Source organism: Anopheles ziemanni, chromosome 3 (genome assembly GCF_943734765.1).
Source record: "Anopheles ziemanni chromosome 3, idAnoZiCoDA_A2_x.2, whole genome shotgun sequence".
Taxonomy (NCBI): Eukaryota; Metazoa; Arthropoda; class Insecta; order Diptera; family Culicidae; genus Anopheles; species Anopheles ziemanni.
In genome coordinates, this window is record NC_080706.1 from 92,684,054 (window position 1) to 92,707,867 (window position 23,814).

Consider the following 23,814-nt stretch of genomic DNA (forward strand, 5'->3'; position numbering starts at 1 on the left):
CTGTAGCTATTCCAGCATGAATTTTTTAACTTGTCCATCAACATAGGGATTCGCTCTTCGATAGGAAGATGTTCCAGCAATTTCCACTGTCGTTTGAAAATATCCTTACCGATTTCTTCATTATTACCCCTCGCATACCAAAAGACGCTCTTTTTCCTCGAATCCAGTTGACCGAAGCAGTCGAAAGGATCTTTCTCCATCAAATAAGTGAATATTTCCAGTTTATTTCTAGCATTTTCGCTGTAGCACACGCAGTAGAAGAAAGCGTTCCAGTTATAGTATTTTTCATTGATTTCCTTCGCATCAAAACCATAATGTTCAATGAGACATTTCGTCAAACTGAATAAACCTTCCATGCAAGCGATATGCAGAAGACTCCAGCCGTTTTGTTCGTCTCTGTAGTGCAGTTCTCCAGTTGTTTGCAAGTAATCGCAAAGGATTTTTACCGACTTTTCATCAACCAAATGATTTTGCACAAATTTAAGAATCTTGTCGAAGCTGTTAAGGTTCGAATTTTTTAATTTGTCCATCAACACAGGGATTCGCTCTTTGATAGGAAGATGTTCCTGCAATGTCCACTCTCGTTTGAAAATATCCTTACCAATTTCTTTATTATTATCTGTCGTATACCAAAAGACGCTCTTTCCCTTCGAATCTAGTTGACCGAAACAGTCGAAAGGGTATTTCTCCATCAAATAGGTGAATATTTCCCGTTTATTTGAAACATTTTTCCTGTTGCACACGCAATAGAAGAAAGCATTCCAGTTGTGGTCTTTTTCATTGATTTCCTTTGCATCAAAACCATAATGTTCAATGAGACATTTCGTCAAAGTCAATAAACCTTCCATGCAAGCGCTATGCAGATAACTCCAGCCGTTTTGTTCGTCTCTGTAGTGCAGTTCTCCAGTTGTTTGCAAGTAATCGCAAATGATTTTTACCGACTTTTCATCAACCAAATGATTTTGCACAAATTTAAGAATCTTGTCGAAGCTGTTAAGGTTCGAATTTTTTAATTTGTCCATCAACACAGGGATACGCTCTTCGATAGGAAGATGTTCATGCATTTTACACTCTCGTTTGAAAATATCCTTACCAATATCTTTATCCGTCGCATACCACCGCACACCTTTAACCGTCGCATACCAAAAGACGCTCCTTCCCCACGAATCCAGTTGATCGAAACAGTCGAAAGGGTCTTTTTCCATCATATAAGTGAATATACCCAGTTTGTTTGCAGCATTTTTACTATTACACAGCACGCAGTAGAAGAATGCGTTCCAGTTGTTGTCTTTTTCATTGATTTCCTTTGCATCAAAGCCATAATGCTCAATGAGACATTTCGCCAACGTCAACCAACCCTCCCTGCAAGCGTTATGTAAAAGATTCCTACCATTTTCATCGTGGTACCGAAGTGCCTCGATTGATTCCAGAGTGTCACAAATCAATTTACATTTCGTTTCATTATGTAAATGTGTGTATGGAAGATGTTCTAATATTTCCTTTGCATTCAATCGTTTAGCTTTGAGAAATTTTATCAAATCCACGGGCTGATCTGAGTTCAAATTCTCCAACTGCTTCTCAAATCTTTTTCGAATGATGTAATCAGAAATCCCACTGTTGTTCTTAGCTGCATAATAAAAAACACTCTTTCCTTTCGCATCCAGTTGATTAAAACAATCCACAGGATCTTTCTCCAGCATATGAACGAAGATATTTTGGTTGTTATCATCATCATCATCCCGTACATTGTTATCACCCCTTTCGCAACTTGTTGCGCAGTAAAAGAAAGCGTTCCAATTGTTTTCCCTTGTATTTATTTCCTTCGGTCGGAAACTGTAATGTTTCATGAGACATTTAACCAAATTTGAATCGCCGTAATCTACCGCTAATTGTAACAAATTTCTACCTTTTTCATCAGTGCCAGTACGATCTATGCTGTTATCGAGAAGAAAATGATAGGAGCTTTGGCAATACCACTTAATGTTACAGTTCAGGCAAATTTGCCTTATAAAACGATTGTCTAGATTTGTTTTTGTTTTGTGCAATAAATATTCGACTGCGGAAGCATTATCAAGGTGCAATGCTCGTGCGATCAAAAACTCCATACCGCTATCAATACCAGTATCGTCTTTTATTTCAAACTTTGAAGGAAAAAATTTCATGAGATTGTGACGTGAGGAAAATCCTCTATTATTCCATTTTTTAGATTGACGTGGAGTGTCTTCGCCACAAATGATGTTATGCCTAGTGCAATATTCGTGGAAAAGAGATTTGAACTTCTGTTCATCATTTTGCAAATATACAAGCAATTCCCACAACTCCCGTTCAAAATTGTCTTCTATCACTTCCAAATACTTTCGATGATTTATGATCAAATACTGAAGAACATTAATCGAACGATGTTCTAATGCCAACATGAAATGGTATTCATTAGGCCGTTTGAGTTTCAAATCACTTGAATTTTCAATGATAATTTTGAACATTACAGAATCAATCATGATGCAAAACTCTAAAATTGATACAGCACTTCCGAAGTCTTTTATCATTTTTCTTATGCATTGGTTTTGTTTTTTAAGGTAATTCAAACCAATTTTCAACGCCCAAAAGCTACGTATCCTATCCAGCGGCATCATGAAACTAAGTATTTTGTCTGATCCTAAATTCTTTACTAATTTCGTGAAAAACGTTTCAAAGTTCGGTGTGTAGTTTCTTTCGGTGAAGAATTCAATGCTCAACACTTCTTCAAACACCTTCAAATGGTCTTCTGTAGAATATCTAGAAAACATTTCAGGAGTATCGATGGAAGCTCCCTTGTTTAATAATGTAAGTATCCATTGCCAATCTGGATCGCCGTTGTCAGTGCAATATGCATAATCCAATGGAAACCATTTGAAATATGTGTCTTTTATTTTCGCACTAGTTTCATCAACCCAATGCAATAAAATATCACCAATTTTACTACGGTCTACAGATGTAGGAAGTAAAAATGACAATTGCAACGGAGTTCTTCCCCAATCGTCCCTTACGGTAATGAAGTTTGGGTTTTCAGTTAGAATTCTCTTTATTTTAGCCTTTGAACCATCAAGAATTGACATATGAAGAGAGCTTCTCCTACAAATCATTCTGTTTAAAAACTGTCTTATTTCTTCTCTGTCCCTGGTCTCATAAATTTTACTTTTCAGGAAGTCTTTAACACCGGTAACATTTTGATTCGAATAAAACCAAAGCGCAGAAAAATACTCTGCAAATAACCTGTGATTAAAGATTGGTGTGTTTTTTGCCACTCCTTCGATAAGACCAAATTTTTCTGAACCATCGTTAACATTTTCCATGTAACGGAGCGCAGTGTTTTGCGTGTCATTTGTCAATAACTTCTTTATATCATTTTGGTACATAGTTGTGTACAAAGCCAAGAGTGAGTGGGTTTCTTTGACCTTTTTAAGATATTGTTCTGCATCATTCATTGCCTTGACCGTTTTTGAAATAGCAATAGTGGAACCGGTTTTCTCAATGTTTACGATCTTAAGTTTCTTTTCAATAAAACATTCCACCATGCTGAGAGGTTCAAAAATGTTCTCACAATCTATTATTATTTGTTTAGAAATTGATTCATCTTCTACACTTATATACTTTCTCACCATAGGCTTCAACAGCTCTATTCCCATCGATAAAAATAGTGGTAATTTCATAAGGTTTCCCAAGAGCCCTGATAAAATTGCAAAAACAACACGACATGTCCCTGCTTGTTTTGTATGGTCTGATGATTTGTATTCGTCAAGGTGCTTTAAAACATATCGACCAATAAAAGAAAGTTGATCTTCTTGGTCGAATTCCTCTAAACGGTAGCATTCGCAACTCTTCAATGTGGTTTCTACTTCGTTTCTCAAACCATACGGACGACTAGAAAGGTACACCTTGCGAATTCCATCAAAGGTTTCAAGCGTGGATAATAATTTAAGTACCGCCGTCTTGTAATGTGGTGCGATTTCGTCAAACCCATCCATCAAAATAATGATTTGTTTGCTGTTGAATTTATGTACAAATATTCGGAGGAGTATTAATTTCTCAGAAGATACGGTTTCCATTTTGTTTTTATCCAGCTTCAAATAACCATTCGCAAAATCAAGCGTTTCCGCAATTTGTTGAGCCTTATTCACTTTGTCATTTGAATCCATTAGAAACATGTTATCGACGAGACAAGCTAAGTAGACAAGCTGAAAAAGAAATCTGATCGTGATCAGTTCACCCATATTTCCACATTCTTCCCTTGTTTGCAATTGATCGAATACCATGCAATATTCGTTTAGATTGAACTTAATAATCCACTGAAAAGGACGCTCATCCTGCAGATACGTAGCTAACCAAGTCAGGTAGAATGATTTCCCCGATCCGGCTTCGTTGAAAATTACATGCACTTTACGACCGTCAACACCGGGTGGTGGATGTGTGTATTCACTGTTTCTATGCAATCGCATCCTGTTATACTTTTCGTTGTTATAATCCAAAAATGTTTTGTAAGTGATTTTATTCAAAGCTTCACTGTTAGGAAACAGTTTGGTAAGAGTTGTACCTTGTTTTCTAGCAGACCAAAAGCCCCAACTCTCAGTTTTCCGGAATTCGTTTTTATTACATCGCTTCCATTTTCTGTGAATGAATAATTCTTTAATTTTCTCATAGTTTTCCTTCAACTTATTACATTTTATATCCATCCCACTGTGAAGTTGTCGGACATCTAAAACAAAATTAAGTTTATCTTCATCATGGAAAAGCTCACTGGTTGATGTTTCGGTTCCAAATAAATTTATGATCTTGTTTTGATTGATTATTTGTTCTCTGCATCTGTCCGTTAGATCTCGGACAAAAAGATCACTTTCAATCTCTGTAGCATTATAAGTTTGGTCGATAAATAAAACCTTTTTGATAGTTTTTGTTGGCATGCCTTCAACCCGCCCTTCTATATATCCTTTCATATTGGACAAACTTTTGCATTCAATCACCAAAATAAGTGGAAAAGTAATATTAAGGAAGACTTTCATTATGTCTCGTTTTGATTTTTCAAACTGTATGTCTTCAAAAAATAAATAGGTCAGATTAGACTTGCATAATTCTAAAGTATCATATACTAGCCACGAAGGCTCGGTGCTTTTCAAAGTATCCACTTCATGCCCATCATTGCCAGGCTCAGAGAGCCACTGATCGAGTGTTTTGTACAATCTTCTTTCCTTTAATATTTTCGTCTTGCATTCAAGCTTATCTTTTTGTATATTTCGACAATAATCCTGTGACATGCCTTCATAGTGAAAAAACTTTACCGATGTCTCAAAATATTCAAAAAACACATTAATATCTTGTCCATTCAAAGCCTTGCTCCCTTTATCTTTCATCCATTCCAATATCCAGTTCGAGAGCTGGTCACTCGCAAACTTAGTTGCAATAGTTTTTTGTGTATCCCGTGGTAAATAACCGGATTGCTCTAGCTCATTCACAATTAGTCCAGATAATTTCGATTCGTTTAATGTATTTGCAGCAATTATGAATGAATTGAAAAAGGTCTCTATTTGCAATTGTTCTATCTTTTTTGGTAGAATTGTTCCGTCGGTTTCTGATTGCTTATTTACCTTTATGCCTTTGTTTTCTACGTCTGACCAAATATCTTGATTGTTTGTTTCTTGTTTGGTTGACTTTTCAGTTTTTTGGTTGATGAGTTTTCGATACTTTGTTTCGAATTCGATTTTGAATTCGTAATTGTCACGATCATTGAAAAAGTCTTTATTGATCTTGTAAAATTCTTGTTTTCGTTTTGGTAAAAAATCGTTTGTTGCAATTTTATTTTGTATGAAACCGCGATTTCTTTTAAACAGAGGATTACGAAAATCAACAGTATCTCGTTTGAAAATACATTCTGCTAACTGCTTAGGCAACTGTTTGAAATCTGAATTGCCCGCCAAAAACTCAGGTAGGTTCATATCGTTTTTTTTCTTTATTTTATTGAGGTCAAATGTATAGGTTGAACTCTTTAATAAGTTAAAAAAAGAGCTCGCTAGACTAAACTCAAAGGAGTGTTTTACCATTAAATCTTTTACTTCTTGTTCCAGACCAATGTTAGTACAAAGAACAAGCATAGGTGTTTGCGAATTTGTTTTCAGGGTTCCGTCCGTTTTTTGTTGTAAGTAAGAATTGAAGTACTTACTAATTGAATATGGGTTATCTTTTGAAGTCGATATAAGGTCGTTCCATGTGATGGATTTGGTATCATCTTCCTTGTGCTTAGCTTGGATGCATAGAAGGAACCATTGACCGCCATTTGTAAAACGGAAAACGATGTCATCAAACTTTCCGCATTCTGGATCCTCAGTGCTAATGGAGCATTTAAATTCCTTGTTTACTTTAATCTCCTTAGCAGCTTGGAGCAGTATCAGTATCAGTAGCTTTAGCTGGTATGTAACGCCGTGAAGTGTGTGTTTCAAACCATGACCTTTATCAGTTGTTTCTGTATCCGATATTTTTTCCCGTTTTGCTGGAGGAGCATCAGCATCACTAATCGAGAGTTTTTTTTTCGGTACTATTTCCGCAGCGTTTTTCTTGTTCAACATAGCAGCATCATCAGGAGATATGTTGAACTCTTTTGCCCATTGCTTTGAGATGCCTTCGGAACGTGGAATACTTTGGCTAAATTCCGCCATATTTGCCTGCTGGGGTTCATCATTGTAGAAGAGACTGGACTTTGGTGTCTTTTCCGGAACTCCATCATCCAAACTTTTCAATTTTGGTGTTTTGGACGATGATGGTTCTTGATCATCATGGTAGCGTTTTTTATTTTCCATTTTACTTAACGTTTAGCATAGAAAATAAAAACGCGACAGTGATTTCTAAAATGAAAAAAAAAAACTTAATGTTGATCAGACGTGCATGCATTGTGCAGTACATTAAAATTAAATTCACTCGGTTTCGTGCAATGGCTCACTACTGTAAAAGGTAAAATTGACGGTTTAAATATATTCATTTGAGCTGATTATCTTCCTACGGGAACTACCGAAACTGCCCGTGGGCTTTACAATTTATGAATAAAAGTAGTAGTATCAAATCAGTTCTCTTGATGTGTTCTTAAGTTGATGTTTGGGAAACAAAATTAATTTTAATCGTTTTTTACTCAATTAGATTAGTTTGTTTTGTAAGGCTGCCTCTAGACATAGCGAGAAAACTGCTCCGGGCAGCGCGAATTCCACAGCCCGACGCGAAACTCCATATAAAAAAAACCGGCGCTGCTAGGGGCAGTTTTCGCGTTATGTCTAGGGGCGGCCTTAGGGAATCCAACCTATCAATCTATGTAAGGTCAAAATTATGTATGTAGCAAAGATTTCTAAATGTCAACAATGCCAGCGTTCGTGAAACTATTTGAATTTTTATGTCTTTTTTCGTTTTTTAATTTGCACATATCCAATCTTATGCGGCAGGCTATGGATGAATATTAAGAAACTCGGATGTGAAACTAAGAAAAATGCTGTGAAGATAATATTTAAACATGTTTTCCAGTGTGAAATATGATATGCTTTTATTGCATCCATCAAACACTCTACTAGCAAAAAAACAGGCAAAACACGTTCGCTGTAAAGAGACACGTTGCGTGGTTAAAAACAAGATTGCGCCGTCAGGAAAATTCTTGTGAAATCTAGTTAGATCAAATCGAATCAATGATCCATTGAGCTTAATTTGTCTTAGCTTAAGTCTATAAGGAACATTTAAAATAACATACACCTTAATGCAACAAACAACGTAATGATCAAACAGTTAAAACATTCATGTTTATGTTTTTCAGTAAAAAGTCAAGCTACTTTTATAGAAAAAAACATGTATGAACCTGTTAATTCATGTCCAATCAACAATTCATGTTTTTAAAATAGTTCTTCTTACAAATAGCCTTTCTCGTAGCAAACTTATACAATTACCAATTTTTTTCACTTTACTCACATGATCTTTATGATAGCAAGTTGTGGGGAAGTGGGTTATGCCACAATCGTCTACTTTAGAAATATCTGGCTCAACGTTGCTGCTTACGTCACTGGATCGTTGATTTATCGCTATCGTCAGATTAGGAAATATAGCCAACAGTACGTTACAAATCACATAAGCTAAGAAGCACCGTTCTGGTCAGAGATTGCGCTGTGTTTTGATAGGCTTACCTGAGAATGACCCCTAGCATTTGGCTCACTGATACAACCGATCACTTCTCATCTCTTCCTTGCCGTATCCACAAAAAAAACACAGTCTGATTATTCATAGGGCACTTTGAGTAGCTGTAATACTTTGTTATCAATATTTCAAAGGTAACAGTTTCCGGTTGATTTCGATTGCTTCATGCGTACAAGGTCGTATGATTTTTATTGATATCACTAGAGAACTGGTTTTTCAAAGTCACGAACGCCATTGAGTGTGGTCGAACATGAGTTTCGGTATACTTTTCGTTTATTCTCCTTGCGTCACAATCGCAGAAAAAACACTTCGAGAACGGTAAAAAATCACTCTAAAACACCTTTCGCCGCAAATAAGGCAACAACCAAATAAATCCACCAAACACAACACGAACGAAAATTGTACAATTGCGAATTTAGCTTCTAGAGGACGTTTGGCTCCACTTACGCTTGTAAGTTTAGTTACGCTTAGATTTTACTTTAGTCTTTTCGATGCGGATTCGTATATCTCTCAAATTTTCAGATATTTCACTTTTAGGTTCACTGAACAACTAATCGCCGTGAACAATCGAATGGAAAAGAATCCCAGTTGGCGCACTTCTTCTGGATGGGGATGGTTAGAACCAAGCCACACTTCGGGTCGTAAGGTTCCGTGATGAAAACACTGGCCACCCAAAATGTTGCCACTCGGTGTACGCGTTTCTCTTGCAAAAACAATGTGATCTGGTGACTCTTTTGAAGATGCTAAAATGAGGCGTGATCGGTTGCTTCGAGGTCTACACGTCGACTGCCCCATATGCCTTGCTACAGATCCGCTCAAGGCACGCAACGTAGCTGTACGTCCGGCTCAGGCTTAAGCCGCAATGTTATCTTGTTATCACTATATACTGGCACATAGGATGTGGCTTCACACACTCCACTGAGTTCAGTCGAACACGAAATTCTTTCTGTGTTCAACACTTTGAAAATACACTTTGGAAACCCTTTCAAAAACCTTTCGCAGGAAATGTTAATGCACGAGTGGAAACTGCACACAAACTCACTAACCAAGAGCTCCTCAGTATAACCACCTCGTGATGTTCCTTCGCAAGGGAGTTGATGAGCCAGGACAGTGTTCGAGCGAGTCAGGGCAGCCGCTCCGATGCGTTGCGAAGTGCAGCTCAGGATCGACACTGGTTAAGGGGATCGTCACTGTGATCGCAACGCTATGCCAAGGGAGACCTAGACGGAGGCCTGCTGACCTTCGGCTACAGCAGCTGCAGAGTGACGCTGCCTCCAGTCCAACGGATGGAAAAGATACGATGCCTCCGCTGCATGGTTCCTGGCCATAAGGCGCGCTCGTGCCCCGGCCCGGACAGGTCCACGCTGTGCAGGAAATATGGGGGAGAGGGTCATAAGGCCGCCCTCGGTAAAGAACAATAAAGGCACAGTGCCGGATCCGCCGTCCAAATTCGCAGTACCTCAGCAGAATTTGAGACGGAGTCCTGTCCAATTATTCTCGAGTGCCTACCGACAACAGCAACTGGCTGTTTGATCCTGTCAGGAGAACGTCGGCCATCGCACTGGGTATATTCCTCATCCAGCGAGCCATCACCGTCACGGAAGGAATGGTGGCGGCAGAGATGAACGGCATTGCGTTCATCAGTTGCTATGCGCCGCCATCTTGGGATCTCCCCCGGTTCAAGGTGTTAATGAAGGCGGTCATCGCAGCAGCACACGGGGGTTCAAGGGTACTTTTGGCAGATGATTTCAACTTCGCGGCGGTCGAGTGGGGGCGAAGAAACACCAACATCAGGGGCCACGAGTTCTTGGCCATCGCAGACATGCTGGGGCTCCGGGTCTTGAACACTCACATTCACCGGAAGTGGGTCCGCGCCACTCTCCATCAACGACATCACGATGGCAAGCCCAAGTATTGCGTCGGCCGACGACTGGGAGGTTCTTCCCGATTACACGTCGAGCGATCACCAGCCCATCGTTTATACAGTCCGCGCACGCATCCCATCGCGACAAACGGCAACCAGCATTAGGTCGACGGTGAGACATGGCGATGTTTTCGGCCGAACTGTACACAGAAACCCTGTGAGTACATCGGTTCAACGAGGTGGCGCTGGATCCGGGGACATTTATCGCGAAGAAGCCGAGGTTGACCGGCGCTAGAAACCGGACACACGTGTACTGGTGGATGGAAGAGATCGCGGGACTGCGTAAGGCGTGCAAGCGCGCCCAAGCGAGACAACGTGCCCGAGAACAAACACTGCCGGCACCTTTCGCGGCCTCCGGAAGAGCCTGCGTAAGACAATCAATATCAGTAAGCGGCGTTGCAACGAGGAACTTGCGGACACGTGCGAGGACAACCTACAGGGGGATGCCTACAGGATCGTTAAGTCGTGAGTGAAGGGTGCTCGGACGCCCCAGGGGAGGAATAGTGGACGAACTTTTCTCAAGCCACCCTCCCATGGAGTGGCCGAAGTTAACGGAGTCTAGAGAGGAGCCCAACATCTGCTGCAAAAGAAGTGTAAAAAGAATTCGGAAAGAAGAGAGGGCTGTTCTGAAGAAAATTCTTTTACACCTGAATAACTCCAAAATCTCTCGTTGGGTGATCTTATCCAAATGTGTGAATTGCACTGAGTTTTTAACGGCGATTCTTGCTCATGGATCGCTGCTAGGGAAAAATTTGGTTGAATATGATTTTTTTAAAGAAAAACGACAGAAAATTTGAATTTCTGTCAGCTTGCCATAAAGCTATGACGTTTCATACAACCCTGCACCTACTGTCAATTTACGTAAACAATACAACAGCTGACTTCGACGTTTCTACCAGAAAAACATCAAATGTAGTGAAAAGTTTACACAAAAGCAAAACATGAATTTTATTAGTCGAATTATAGTACGGCCTCAGTTCGTTCAGTTGGTTAACAACCGTTCGTTAGTTTGTCGCCACAATCCGCTAGTTGCTGTTCAAAATGCGGCTCTATTTTCATCGAAAACAGTCAAGTCTGATGAGGCAGGCAAAGGTGATGCGAGCAATACCACGCGCAAGCCAAAAACGTCACCGAAAGTTACGCTAATTTCATCGGACGAATCCATATCGATCGTGAATCTGGACGAAGCAGTAAAAATATCGAATAGGCGTAATTTGAAATTGGTAAAAATCTCCGATCTGGACACAAAAACACAGCGGCCTGTGTACAGGTAATATATCACATGGTAAACATTACATGATAGTTAAGGTTATTTGTTTGATTGATTAAATATTGTGTGTACTATTTGCAGAATGATGTCTGGTGCAGAATATCTTACCGAAGACCTCAAACGCCGTGAAGAGAAGAAAAAGAACAAACAGGACGCGGCCGTCAAGGGCGACAAGCTGCTGACCATAAGCTCGCGTATAGCCGAGCACGATCTGACGTCGAAAATACAGAACGTTCTGAAGTGGTTGAACAAATCGTTCGAGGTTCGCGTGGTGATTACGGGTGACGGTGCTGGTAACAAGGCCAAACAGGAGGACATTGTGCAGCGGTTCGAGGCGAGCGTCAAGGATTCCGGCAAAATTGTGCAGAAGCGTCTGCGAGACAACGATCTACGGTTCAACATTCTTCCATCTGGAGGGGGTGGTGGTGTGTTAAGCGGAAAGAAGGGACTGCTGGATGTGAATGATGCAAAAGCAGCCAACGATTCCCAAGCAGTACGTGGTTTCCATACCGAGTGTCGTTCGATGGCGTGACAATCACAGTGCGGGGAAAGGAAGCAACAATTGGCCTCCGAAAAGAAGGACACTTGTATCACGAGATGCAAGATAACCGGGTGCGTCGCTTTGTTTCTGTTCGCCAAATATGCTTTCTGGACCTACTTGCTCAGGGATCAAAGATGATCATTTTTATATATTTTTTTATTTCTTAATGAGTAGATTGTATAATTCTTCGAGTGTAAAATAAATCAAGTTTTGTGACGATTGACACCAATAAGCTTAATCATGTAGATTCACAGGCACTGTTTTCAAACCTTATAATCCGAGCTAATCCGATGGGAAGCTGCATTATACGATAGTGTGGCTTATGCACTAAGCAATGGAAGTATTTCCTAAATCCGAGTTCATTCACCCACGATTCCAAGCCAATTGACACCCCACTAAATTAAAGGCGACAGCTTAGCAAACAACTGTTAGGCGGAAAAAAGGTGCGCCTGAGTGCGCATTATCATTCAGCACGTCCGTCGTTCGCGATTCGGTGAGTAATTAAATTATATATTTTCAACCAAATCCACCCGCACCAATCTCTCTCCCATTGATGTGCACACCTCCCGTTGGGATGGGAAAAAATGGTAATACATATCAAAGTCATAAATTCATCCCAATGCGACACTTCCGGCAGCTCCAACAGCGTGCCATTGTGGGTTTCTCCAGCGGTGCGTGTGGAGATTTTTGCGGCTGAATTATTTATTGCCGTTCGGGAGCGCATTGTATATGACAACTAATGACGGTTGATGCGGTTCCGGTTGGTCATCGGTGAATGCATTGAATGTGGTGTCGCCCAGGAGGATTATTGCCGGGTCTAGTGCTGACCGGTAGAAGGTAGAACTAAATAAAATAGTTCTAAACATATCTTACCAACTCCTCTGATAATGTGGGTCAACAAGAGACTGACTGAGATATAACATGTGAAAATGCACCATCAAATCGGAAGCACAATCATCCTTTCCAGGCCGTACGGTAGCAGCACTTTCCGAGTTGGTACTATCGGAGGCTATTTTATTGGCAAAAGAGAGTCATGTTTTAAACTACTCCATACAATCATGTTTGATCCTTACCTTGCCGTACCTGTACCGCATCAGCAAGAGAACTGGTTGCCTGTGGTTTTTCGGGGGGCGTACAGGGGAGAAATAAAAAATGCAATAGAATTGCCTTTGCCCAGATGAAAGTCGGGCCAACCGAAAGCCGTTACCTTGCGGCATCGGTCGTGTTTTGTGGCCACTCACTGTGGATGCACAGCTATTCTCTATGCATTGGAAAATCTATGTTTTATGAGTCAATTAAACATCCGAAAAGCTTGACGGGAACCGGTGTAAGGGAGGGGAGTGCTCGAAGAATTTCTATTGACTGTGTTGTTGAAAATTCCAACCAAAGCACCTGCTTCCAAAGAGCATTATGCCGATCGACCGTAGAAGGCTTTTCAGCATGCCATGATAAATATTATTCTCACTGACTTCCACCGGAACACAAAGAGACTGTGATAAACGTTTTTCTCGAATTAAATTATCATCAACCCGAGGAGAGAACTTCAGGCCACGGGTATCAAAAAGACACAGTCAGCACTTTACTTTGCCGTTGAATTGAAGTGTGCACTTCCGATCGATTGTTTCCGTTTGACTGCGTTTTGCTGTGGTGCTCTCCGTCCTCCATTTCCGGCCGTCCGTTACTACAGGTATATCTTCGGTCCCTTATCGGACCCATTCCGCGCCATCCATCTTGTGCCGCTAACAGCCGCCTTTCATCGGGTGGCATCTTATTGACAGCATTGGAAAATTGTGCGCACTGTACGGGAACGATTCGAGAGATGCCGGGGTTTTTGCGGTCACATAGAAGTAAAGCTGCTCGCGAGGAACGATTTAACAATGCCGAACACGTTTCGGGAAACATTAGATTAGACGTCCAGCCGATGCCAGTCTAGAGGTGCCGAGTAAGCGGTTTAATAGCGAGCAAGGACGAACCACTCCCGGTTGGAATGATTAATTTTCCTTTCTTTACTGGTGGCTTACGCTTCGATTGAACATGTACTGTTTCATTGAGCCGAAAAGCAGTTTTCGCAATGGTAGTAGAATACTAAAGGTAACCCTCTGAGGCGGAGTTTAAATTTCATAATCCTCATCGAGTGGAAACATGACTGAATAAGTAAGATATAGCATGAAACGTGTTTGATGAAATACAAATTAACGTTGAGCGTGGAACAAAAAGTGAAACATGTGGTTTTCCTCAAAACAAAGCGCTTCTACCACAGCTTGATTTTGAAGCATGGTGCCAAAAATGTTAACTAACCGTTGAATATTTTATTAAAATATTTTCCAAACGACACAAGATGGCGCAGGGCACAGGGGATAGACAATCATTTATTAGGCCGAGTCGTTTTTCCTTGCGTTGGGGAATTGCAAAAGAAAGAAATTATGCTCTCCATATCCTTCGGTGTGCTTCCCCCGTGACTGCTGACGAAGTTAAAATATTCAATTGCGCACACCACAAACGAGCAAGATGCAGAAGAAAGGAAACTCTAAGAAATTTTTGAAATGATATTCCTAAACCGTCTACCCTTGTGGCCAGAGACGTGAGGTTCATTTGCTGGGGGGAGGAGAGAAGAAAAATGTATGGAAAAGGATGTCGTTTAGGCGAATGAAATTTAAGGCCTGGTGAAGAGTCCGGCACTTCTTTATGTCAAGAATTGCTGAGGCATCGTAGGCAGGCATCTAAAATTATTTCTCTTCCAGCGTTACGCTCTGATTCGTCGGACCAGATTTGTGCTACAATAGCCATACAGAAGAGTGTAGCGCTACATTTGCCTCCCCGAATCTAAATGGCTTCGTTTGGCTCGATGGCGGGAAACAGGAAATGCTAATGTGGAAATCGTCTTGGCGGAAAGCGCCACTTCCAGATTGCTCCGAAGCGAGGAACGTTCCTGATTTCATTTGTTGCTTTTCGGCAAAAGAATATTCCTCATCATTCCTATCCATCTGTGGTTGTGTTTTTCGTTTTAGCTTTTTGTTTCCTTTCCAACCGGAGACTTCTAACGGTACGTTGCGTCAATTATGAGCAGGCTAAAGCACTTGATGTATCCGGTAGATTTATTTTCACTCTGCCGGAATGGATGGGCTCCATTTTGTGTTCTTCGACCAAAGGAAAGGACACCGATCTCTTGGGAGATTGAGTAGATAATGAATTTAATGGGTACTCTCAATGTGAGTACTCCCTGGTCAACCCGGTTCCTTAAAGGAGAACAAAAAGGCACTTCGCGGAAGAAAAATCCTTTTGAAGAAAAGAAAACCGCATGTGCCAAAGCAGGAAAGGGAAAAACAAAAAAACACCCCAAATGAAGAACGCTGCGTAATGAAAAAGGATATTACCAAAACGTACCACTTTTTGTGACCCATCTGCGCTTGCTTTAGTGTTGTCTGGTACGTCTTTATACCACACTTACATTTGTGTCTATTACGGCGTCGCGCAAGGAACCGTTTAGTGTTAAAACTTGAGCGAGCGAGGAAGTCATTCCAATAGAGGTACAGTTTTATGTTGCCCCGTTAAGCCCGCCACGTAATGCAGTGAAGGGAGGGCGAGTGGGTGGCGGATTGTAGGGGATTGGAAATGAAATGGCTTTTCCCGCCTTTTCCACATCCCTTGTGACCCCGCGCCCCCGTTGGGTGGTGCGTACAAATCAAACTTAATGCTCCTTCAAAAAGGCGATCTCGTTAACAGTCATATATACTGCCGCCATTAAGTAGGAAAACATTCACTTTTATTAAGTTATTTTTAGCACTGAAGTGTCTGACGAAGCTGTGGATGCTTGCAACGTTTCGTTTTTTTTTTCTCTCTGTTTCGAGTCCACCCTCCAGCTTCGAAACGGAAGATGGCGTCGATGGAGAACAACAAACACACGACCGAGTGAAATTCGTGCTCACTTGAATTTCCATGTTTGTTTGCCGATGTGTCAGCGAATCCATTGCCCTCGTTTTGCAGACCCTTTTTCCTTTCATCTCCCTATGCAAAATATCTACTTCCGGGTACAACTCCTAAAAGGCGCCCCCCCCCGACAGTAACTCCTTCACTTACCACACCATTCCGGGCAAAGCACACGTGGTCATACACGTGGTGGGGAGGAGGTGATGAAAATTAAATGATAACATTCCGACAGTGTCAATACTGTAAACAGAGGCGCGTGTATCACCGAGTCGTTAATGTACGAGCCCAGAATCGTAAATGAAGACAGTTGACATCGGTGATGAAGTCGGATTTTGTCCTCATGTGTTCTGCGGATGTAAAGGCTCGAGCGAGGCCTAGAAAGGGCTCTGGATTGAGAGGGGGGAAAAAAGGGTAACAAAAGGGCACATTTTGGGCGGGTGGGCAGGCATAAACGGGGCAAACCGGAACCGTGCCGTTTATGGTTGGGTTTAGTTTCAACATTTTTATCGCCATTTTAGCACCATGTGATCGGGTGTGTATGTATTGATTGTTTATGGGTGTCGCCGACACGCCACCAGACGTGTGTGTTTTAATGGTGGATTGTACAATTTTACGGCGTTGTTGCGAGCCATTTTCATCATCCTGTTGATGGTTTGCAGCATTCACTCTAACAGTGCCACCAGGGGTCTTTCGCGACCTTTGGTACATTTTATCATCCATTTACGAACAAATAGTTCATTTTTATCACGCACATGGAAGAAAAGTTTTACAGCTTTATGCACAAATTTAAGGGTCACACTATGACTAACAAACGATGTCTTTTACCCTCCTTGAATGAAGCAAATTGAACTTAGATTTCTATGTTGTCTAAGATATAAAAATTGTAAACCAATTTGTACAGCTTATATAGAAAAAGAACAAGTTAAAAACTAAACTCTAGTGAAAATAATATAATTGTTTAACATTTTCTCCCATTTCAGGATGGCCAACGCTAGCGGATTACGGTCTAAAGACGGACGCCGCGGATTTGCGGGGCCAAAGGAATGAATCAAGTTTAATTAGCACATAATTTCACTCAAGTTGCGCCGTAAATAATGGCTATTGAAGATTGCGCCCGCCGCGGCGTGGAGGATGAGGTGGTAACGGCATAATGTTCCCCACCTTGCGGGCGGAGGGACAAAGTGTCCTGGGTCGAGAGACAAGACGGATGTGGAGCAGAAAAGATTTTCGTGCAGGAGATTGCAAACCTGAAGTGCGGGTGCTTTTAATTTACGGCTCAAAAGTTTTACTTTTTCCCATCCAGCCATGCGGACCGGATTTCCCTCTGCTTCATCTCGTTTCGGGGGGGGAGAACGCAGTTTGATTTGTTTGTACGGTTCATACTCGGCTTGGAGCCCCAGTATCGTTCTAATTAAGACGTTGGAGGCATACTCATCGTTTGCCAAACGGTTGATTGCTACCTTCCCGGCACCGAGAACCGCATTCGTTTGGAACGGATTCCGTTGTTGGAACGTTTTTCGGAAGATCTGCGGTCTGCAATCGTTTTGTTATGGTTGGCAAATATTTTACCTCACCACGATGCAATATCTTATGACGACGCCCAACACACTTATACTCGCCGTGATTTACGGCGCTACTACTTTGGCACGTGCTTTTGTGCATACTCTGGTGAGGGGGATCTTTAAGCACTTCTCGAAGGAGTTGGTGGGAGAAAAGGATGTACGAAAATCGGTGGCACCCGGTAAAGGTTGATCACGTCTGAAGATATAGGAGCTGAGTGAGTGATCCCTTCCCCCGCCCGGAAGTACCCGGAACGCAAACTGATGTTGACGTGAGTGAAATACTGCCTCTGGCGAAGAAATGCTAGACACGCTGAACTTCCGGTAAAAAAGCCACGTGCTTTACGGTATCGCTAGTCTGCGATCCGGTGCGCTTAACCTCGGAAAGGTGAGCCGGATTGCTTCGTGGCTTCGCCTTACAGGATGCCCGCGCAAACGCCACTCATAACACTTCCACCATCCAGGAATACGGCGAGACCAGACGTCGACTGGGCCAAAGGGAAATGGAAATTTCCATCAAATCTAATTTATTTTACCGTCAACAGCTTTTTGTGTTATTGCACCCACAGGGTAATAAAAGTGGATCATCTTTTCGCAGCATCATCCCGAGTGGAGGTGGTTTTATGTTACAGGCGGAAAAGAAATCGCCTGACGATGCCCCGATTTACCGGGATATTCAACCTCCCAAGACGTCAAGGGTGGGAGTAGAAATGATAAATAAAAATGGAGCCGAGCGAATGTACTCGAAAGTAAATTTTCGGGTGCACTTGAGCCGGAACGCAAACAGACAGAACCACACACTAACACACACACACACACACACACACAGAACCACAGACGGTAAGAAGGATTTTCGCTTCTGGTCTGGAATTGGGTGTAAACATTACAAGTGGAAACATCCCACTGAATTCGTGGGGTTTGTACTTCCGGGATTTGGGATGGATGGATGAATGGATGGACAGTGCAAGTCCACATAGCGTCCGCCAACAGCGTCTGCCACTCGAGAAACTTACTTCCGAGTTATTGGATGCACCGGGTTTTGTCCGGGAGTGTGCTCTCTGGCGATTCTTTCGAGAAGTCGAGTGAGTTGTAGAATATCTGTGGTTAGTTTTGCCCCGTTCAACTGGGAACTGATGTTTTATTTGGCCACAGTACAATCAAACCGAGGTTCACGTTGCGCTTGGCTGCATTCGCTCGAAAAAGGACAACGTTTTTTCCCTCCAGTTTGTGCCGGCAATGGACTGAAGCATGTCCCTGCAAACAGAAAAGCAAACGATGTAAGAAAGGAAAATAAAACGTTGGAGTGCAATGTGTTTTTGCAACACAGTAATAGGTTGAAAGTGAAGATGGCGTAAGCTGTTTCATGGGTCATTCCTGTTTTGTACATGGGAATGTTTTTTCAAGCAGGAACTTGTGTGTTTCAAGTTTTTTACCTAAGATCATCAGATCGTCTTCAGAACAAATAGACCGACTTATAACTGTAAATGTTTTTGTTGAATGCTATTAAGCGAAGTCATCACTATTTGATTGCCAGGCAGTCACAATGAATAAACTTCTTATCGATAGATTGAGGACAGTGTTTAGTTTCCTTTCGTGTTTTATATTTAAAAAAATGGCTTTTTGCTCTTAAATAAATTCCTTTTGTATATTTTGTATATTTTGGGGTCTTTGTGGCTTTTAAGACTTAGATTTTGATTTCCGTTAGATTTCTCTATGACATCATCCTGTGTCAAGTTCTGCTTTTTATTGAATGCTCTACCATAACAACTTCTTTTTTAAATTAAAGTAAAGAATTGATTTTAACTTACCAAGTGTCCTCCTTTACGTACACTTCCACTGTGGGCTTTGGGAATCCGTTAAAGTTGGTGGCAAACGTCATACCGTACGCGCCGAGATTCTTGAACACGATGTAGTCACCGATCTGATGCTCGGGGAAGTCCACATCTTCGCACACAATGTCGGTGGAGTCGCACGTTGGTCCCCAGATTGTGGTCCGGTAGGATTGCTCCTGTTCGCGCTCGGGACGTACCACCGGAACGGCTCGCTCGAGATCATTGATCTGCCGTAGGCTGAGCCAATCGAACAGCGTCCCGAATACGCCATCATTGATGTAGTACATGATCTGCTCGATCCGATCGGCTTCCCGGGTGACTTTCTTGCCCTGGATGGTCGAGAGCAGGGTGACGGCCGACCCGACGTAGTATCGACCCGGTTCGGCAATCACTTCTACCGTTTGCTCGGGGAAGAAATCTTGCAGCCCCTTTTGGACGGCAAGCGCAAACTCGTTGATTGGTTTGTCGCTATCTCCAGGGAAACCACCTCCGATGTCGAGCAGCTTCAGGTGGACACCAAGGTTCTCGCGTGCGTAATCAAATACCGACCGTGCGGACTCGATCGCCCGATAGAAACAGTCCGCGTCCAAACTTCCACAGCCGACGTGAAAACTGACACCGATCACTTCCACTCCGAGCGAGGCGGCCCGAGCCAACAGCCGCAGGCCATCACCACGGGCATCGCAGCCAAACTTCTTGCCCAGCGCTATCAGAACCCGATCCGAGTCGTGCCGGATGCGAAGCACTACCTGCGCCTCCGGATACTCCCGGTGTACCTTCTGCAGCTCGTACTCGTTGTCGAACGTCATGCGCCGAATTCCGCGGGCACGGGCAAACGCCAGCGCCTCGGTCGACTTGATGGGATGTGCGAAGAGGATCCGATCCGGACTAACCCCGAGCGCCAAGATGGCGCGCATCTCAGCCTCCGAGGCGCAGTCAAACCCAGTTCCCAGACAGGCAAGCGTAGCCAAAATCGCCGGATCATCGTTACACTTGACGGCGTAGAACGGGGTTACGCGGGGCATCGTGTGCAGCCAGTTCCGGTGCTTCCGGACCACATCGTCCAGGTCAAGCACATGCAAGGGATGCTCCCGTGTTCCGGATCGGATAATTCGATCAATCTCCTCCTGTATGGAACCGGTGTCTATCGGACGAACCGTGACATTGTTCAGCTGCAGCAGACTTTCCTTCGCACTGTCCATGATACTGAAATCTTCAACGATTGCTTGTCACTCCGAACGCACTCCGCATACTAAACTCAAGTGAGGCCTTCGTCACACAAACACGGAACTCCATTGGCCTTAACAGAACTTAAGCTATCACGGATTAACCGCTGTCTGTTTGACAATATGATAAGGCCTGTACGATGAGTCCACCGAGTAGGGTAGACATTACCGGCACGTGTCTTTGGACCTGTTTTTTGTATTTTAATTAGACCCTTATTTTTTGTTTAACTTTCTTATCATGTGTATTTTTTAACCTAGCGATCGTAGACACACTTTCATCAATTATAAAAAAAATTGCCTACTATCTGTTTTTGTCGATCCTATAATTGGGCTACTTTCTGAAATAAGCCGTTTGATTGCTACATCTTTTCACTTTACTAAAACTCTAGACAAAGTTGTTTACATGATAGCAAAAAATCACTTTATACTTACAAGATAATGTGTAATCTGCTCAAGTAGTTTCTGTTACCTGTGAGTTGTGTTTATTTGCCTGTTGTAAGGTTTTTATCGTCTGTTCACCCGTACCGCACCATGAGAGAATTAAAAGAAAGGATTGGAAATATTTAAAATATATGAAAATATTTAATTTATTATGAGAAATATCAGTTTTGAAAAAACACTCTATTGTATATATAAAGTATTAACTAGCTTCACAAAAGATTGTGCTATTTTATGTGAAAGTCATTGTTTTCTCATTGTCGTATGGTTTAATCTTCATTGTTTGGAAATCTTTTCCAAGTTCTTGCCATTCGATCACACCTTCCCACCAACCACTTCAAGTGTCTCCTTCAACGGCACGAAGATGATGGTCTCGTGCAGCAAACTGTCGTTTAATCCGCTTCCGTTGCTATCCGCTGCTATTGTTGTACATCGCTCGCCGTACCCGTTTCTTTTTCGCCAAAGAAAAACAGGCCAACGAGAAAAGTTTGCCAGCTTTTCTTTTTATTTCGCTCTCGGGCTCCCGATTGCCCAGCTTTCCAGACCAGACAGCAGGCAGCTCCGGTGGCGCGATGGATATTGTTGTTTGCTGAAACCAAATACGATTAGACTAAGCTTCCGCTGGAGCGCGCAGGGGATTATATCCGGCACCCACCGGATACCGGATGGCGATGATCGCTGGGGGACGATTTATCAACTGCATTGTGATTGTTTTTGTCGCCAGGGCACATCAAAAAGAGGGTCGCGCACTTTGTAGCACAAGGACGGATTTTGTATTTCTTAATTAATTCATCAATGACAGATTCATACATTTTATTATGGTGTTAGACAATTTGATAGTCTAAGTCATTTTTGTTTGTTTTGATATCAATATTTTATTTCAATATTTTAATGTAAAAAACACAATTTTTGTCTGAATCGAATAGTTTATCGAAGGGTGTGTTAAAATAATGAAAAATTGTTTTAAAGTTATTAAACATAAAAACAGCAAAAACGATAATAGAATTAAAAAATGGCGCCGAATAAATCGACATAAAAAAACGATTTAAGAACTTGGGAAAGACGGGCTTTCGTTAAGGTTTGCTTTGTTCGTCTTAATAATCTTTTCACAAATCATTCCTATTGCCAGTGATCAACGTCTATATAAGTTTATGGTTGTTGAAGTTGTTGTTTGTTATTTATTATACAGTTGCTTACATTGCCTCGTCCATGCTTACATCAAATTTATTGGTGCCTTACCTTTACCGATGATTTCCGCCGCATTACCTAGAGTGACCGACTCAGCCGGGAACCTTTGGTGCAGTGAAAAGCGAAGCGGTAAAGGCCAACCACCTGCCAATACATTTATTTCCTTCGCGCTTCATTCAATTTTCCACGATCCCTTTGGAGTTTCGTTGACTTTCGACTGGGAGCGTCGTCCGTGGGTTGGTGGATTTTTCCCAACACCCGACGCCGTGAAAGTCAGCAGCTCGTGTCGTAGGAAAAGCGAGGAAAAAACAACGTAGCTGTTGAGAAATATCACTTCGCTATTTGATCACCTTACCCTTCTCCTACTTTCAGTGCGTCCTTTCGAACGATCCTTATGGGTTCGATTTTTTCTCCTTATGTAACTGCCAGTCCACTTGTGGACTTGTTAAATTGAAGCCGATATTTTGTAGCCTTTCCCATTACTTTCCCCCCGTGTCGAATAGTAGCTGATGTCGGCACTGATCGATTCAAGCGTCTGGCTTCGTTCAGGTCGTGGAAGGAAGGAAATTGAGGCCGGGGGAACCGTGACCAGTGAAGTTCGGCGAAAGGATGATGGTGTTGAAGTTTCGATTGAATTTGGCTTTTGGGACGGGATGGGACAAAATCGATACAGATGAAAAATCATGAGCATGGCAGCCACACATTTTGGCTGCTATATCACGTGCTGGGGTCGGCCAATTTTTTTTTTCATTTTACACAACAAATATCACGTTTGAAAAGTGTAAAGATTTATGCCATAACAAGCATCGGCTCCGTTTTGTTCAACGACACAGCATCATGTGCGAAATAGATTTTCATATAAACGACTTGGTTGTCGACCACTGGAAAGCGTTGAGTTTCTCTCCCGTAATGGGGGTTAAAAGTAAGATTTGTAGCAAAACACGAACGTCACAGCAGCGTAGGGCGTGAAGAGCGTATTCCTCAGTGGATCTGATTCCGACAAGTGTTGAAGTATTTTTGAACAGAATCCTCCTGAGATAGGAAAATTGTTTCGTGAGCATTTGATGAAAAAAAGTGGTGCAAAATAAATTGTCAATTTGATATGAAGTTTTTCATTCGTTTTTTTTTCAACATTCCACTTCCAACCAACCAACCGCTTGGCTTTGAATTGGTTTGAAAAGAACAGCAATTTCTTCCGATACGCCAGGGAAATTCAATACCGGACTGGAAAGCTGATAAACTCGACCGTCAGGAAGCTTGCAAATAATGTGCTCTCGGAAACGATTAGAAAGCAGCATGGAGATGTGTTGGCCAGCTTCTTGCCTGGTCGGGTGTGTTCTTTGGGATGCTGCATGTTTCACTCGAGTATGAACTGGACAAACGAGTGGAGGAAAAAACATAAACGGCACTGCTGTGGGAAACCGCATCGACTATAAAGGATTCCTTTTCCTTTTCCACAGCGCTGCTCGCTGCGATACCTTTTGTGAAGCATTGAAACATTTATTTTACTTATCTTTCGAATCAGAATGTACGTTTCATTTCCGCCCTCTGGCGTTCCGGGTTGTGCAAAAAAAAAAAGTGGAGTTATTTCTATCCTTTGAGCTGTTTTTTTACTTGTTCGTCGGTCAAGAATTTCCGACTGAATTTTCGCTGACTGTTGGCGTTCGGATCAGCTCCTCGATTTGCGGAAGTATGCGACCGGCGAAGGGGAGAGTGAAG

At 42.2% G+C, this 23,814-nt stretch overlaps 2 protein-coding genes across 2 annotated transcripts; one reads left to right on the forward strand and one right to left on the reverse strand.

Annotated features, from left to right (window-relative positions):
* The first annotated feature begins 11,032 nt into the window (after nt 1-11,032).
* Nucleotides 11,033-12,148, forward strand: LOC131287484 (translation initiation factor IF-3). The gene is made up of 2 exons (XM_058316537.1): nt 11,033-11,384; nt 11,466-12,148. The coding sequence occupies exons 1-2, from the start codon at nt 11,056-11,058 to the stop codon at nt 11,914-11,916; spliced, it is 780 nt and encodes a 259-aa protein (XP_058172520.1). The 5' UTR covers nt 11,033-11,055; the 3' UTR covers nt 11,917-12,148.
* Nucleotides 12,149-18,580: 6,432 nt separating this feature from the next.
* On the reverse strand, nt 18,581-20,445 carry LOC131285857 (ornithine decarboxylase 2-like). The gene is made up of 2 exons (XM_058314712.1): nt 19,220-20,445; nt 18,581-18,665 (listed from the first exon to the last, which is right to left on the reverse strand). Exons 1-2 carry the CDS (start codon nt 20,443-20,445, stop codon nt 18,581-18,583), a joined length of 1,311 nt encoding a protein of 436 aa, XP_058170695.1.
* Between the last annotated feature and the right edge of the window lie 3,369 nt (nt 20,446-23,814).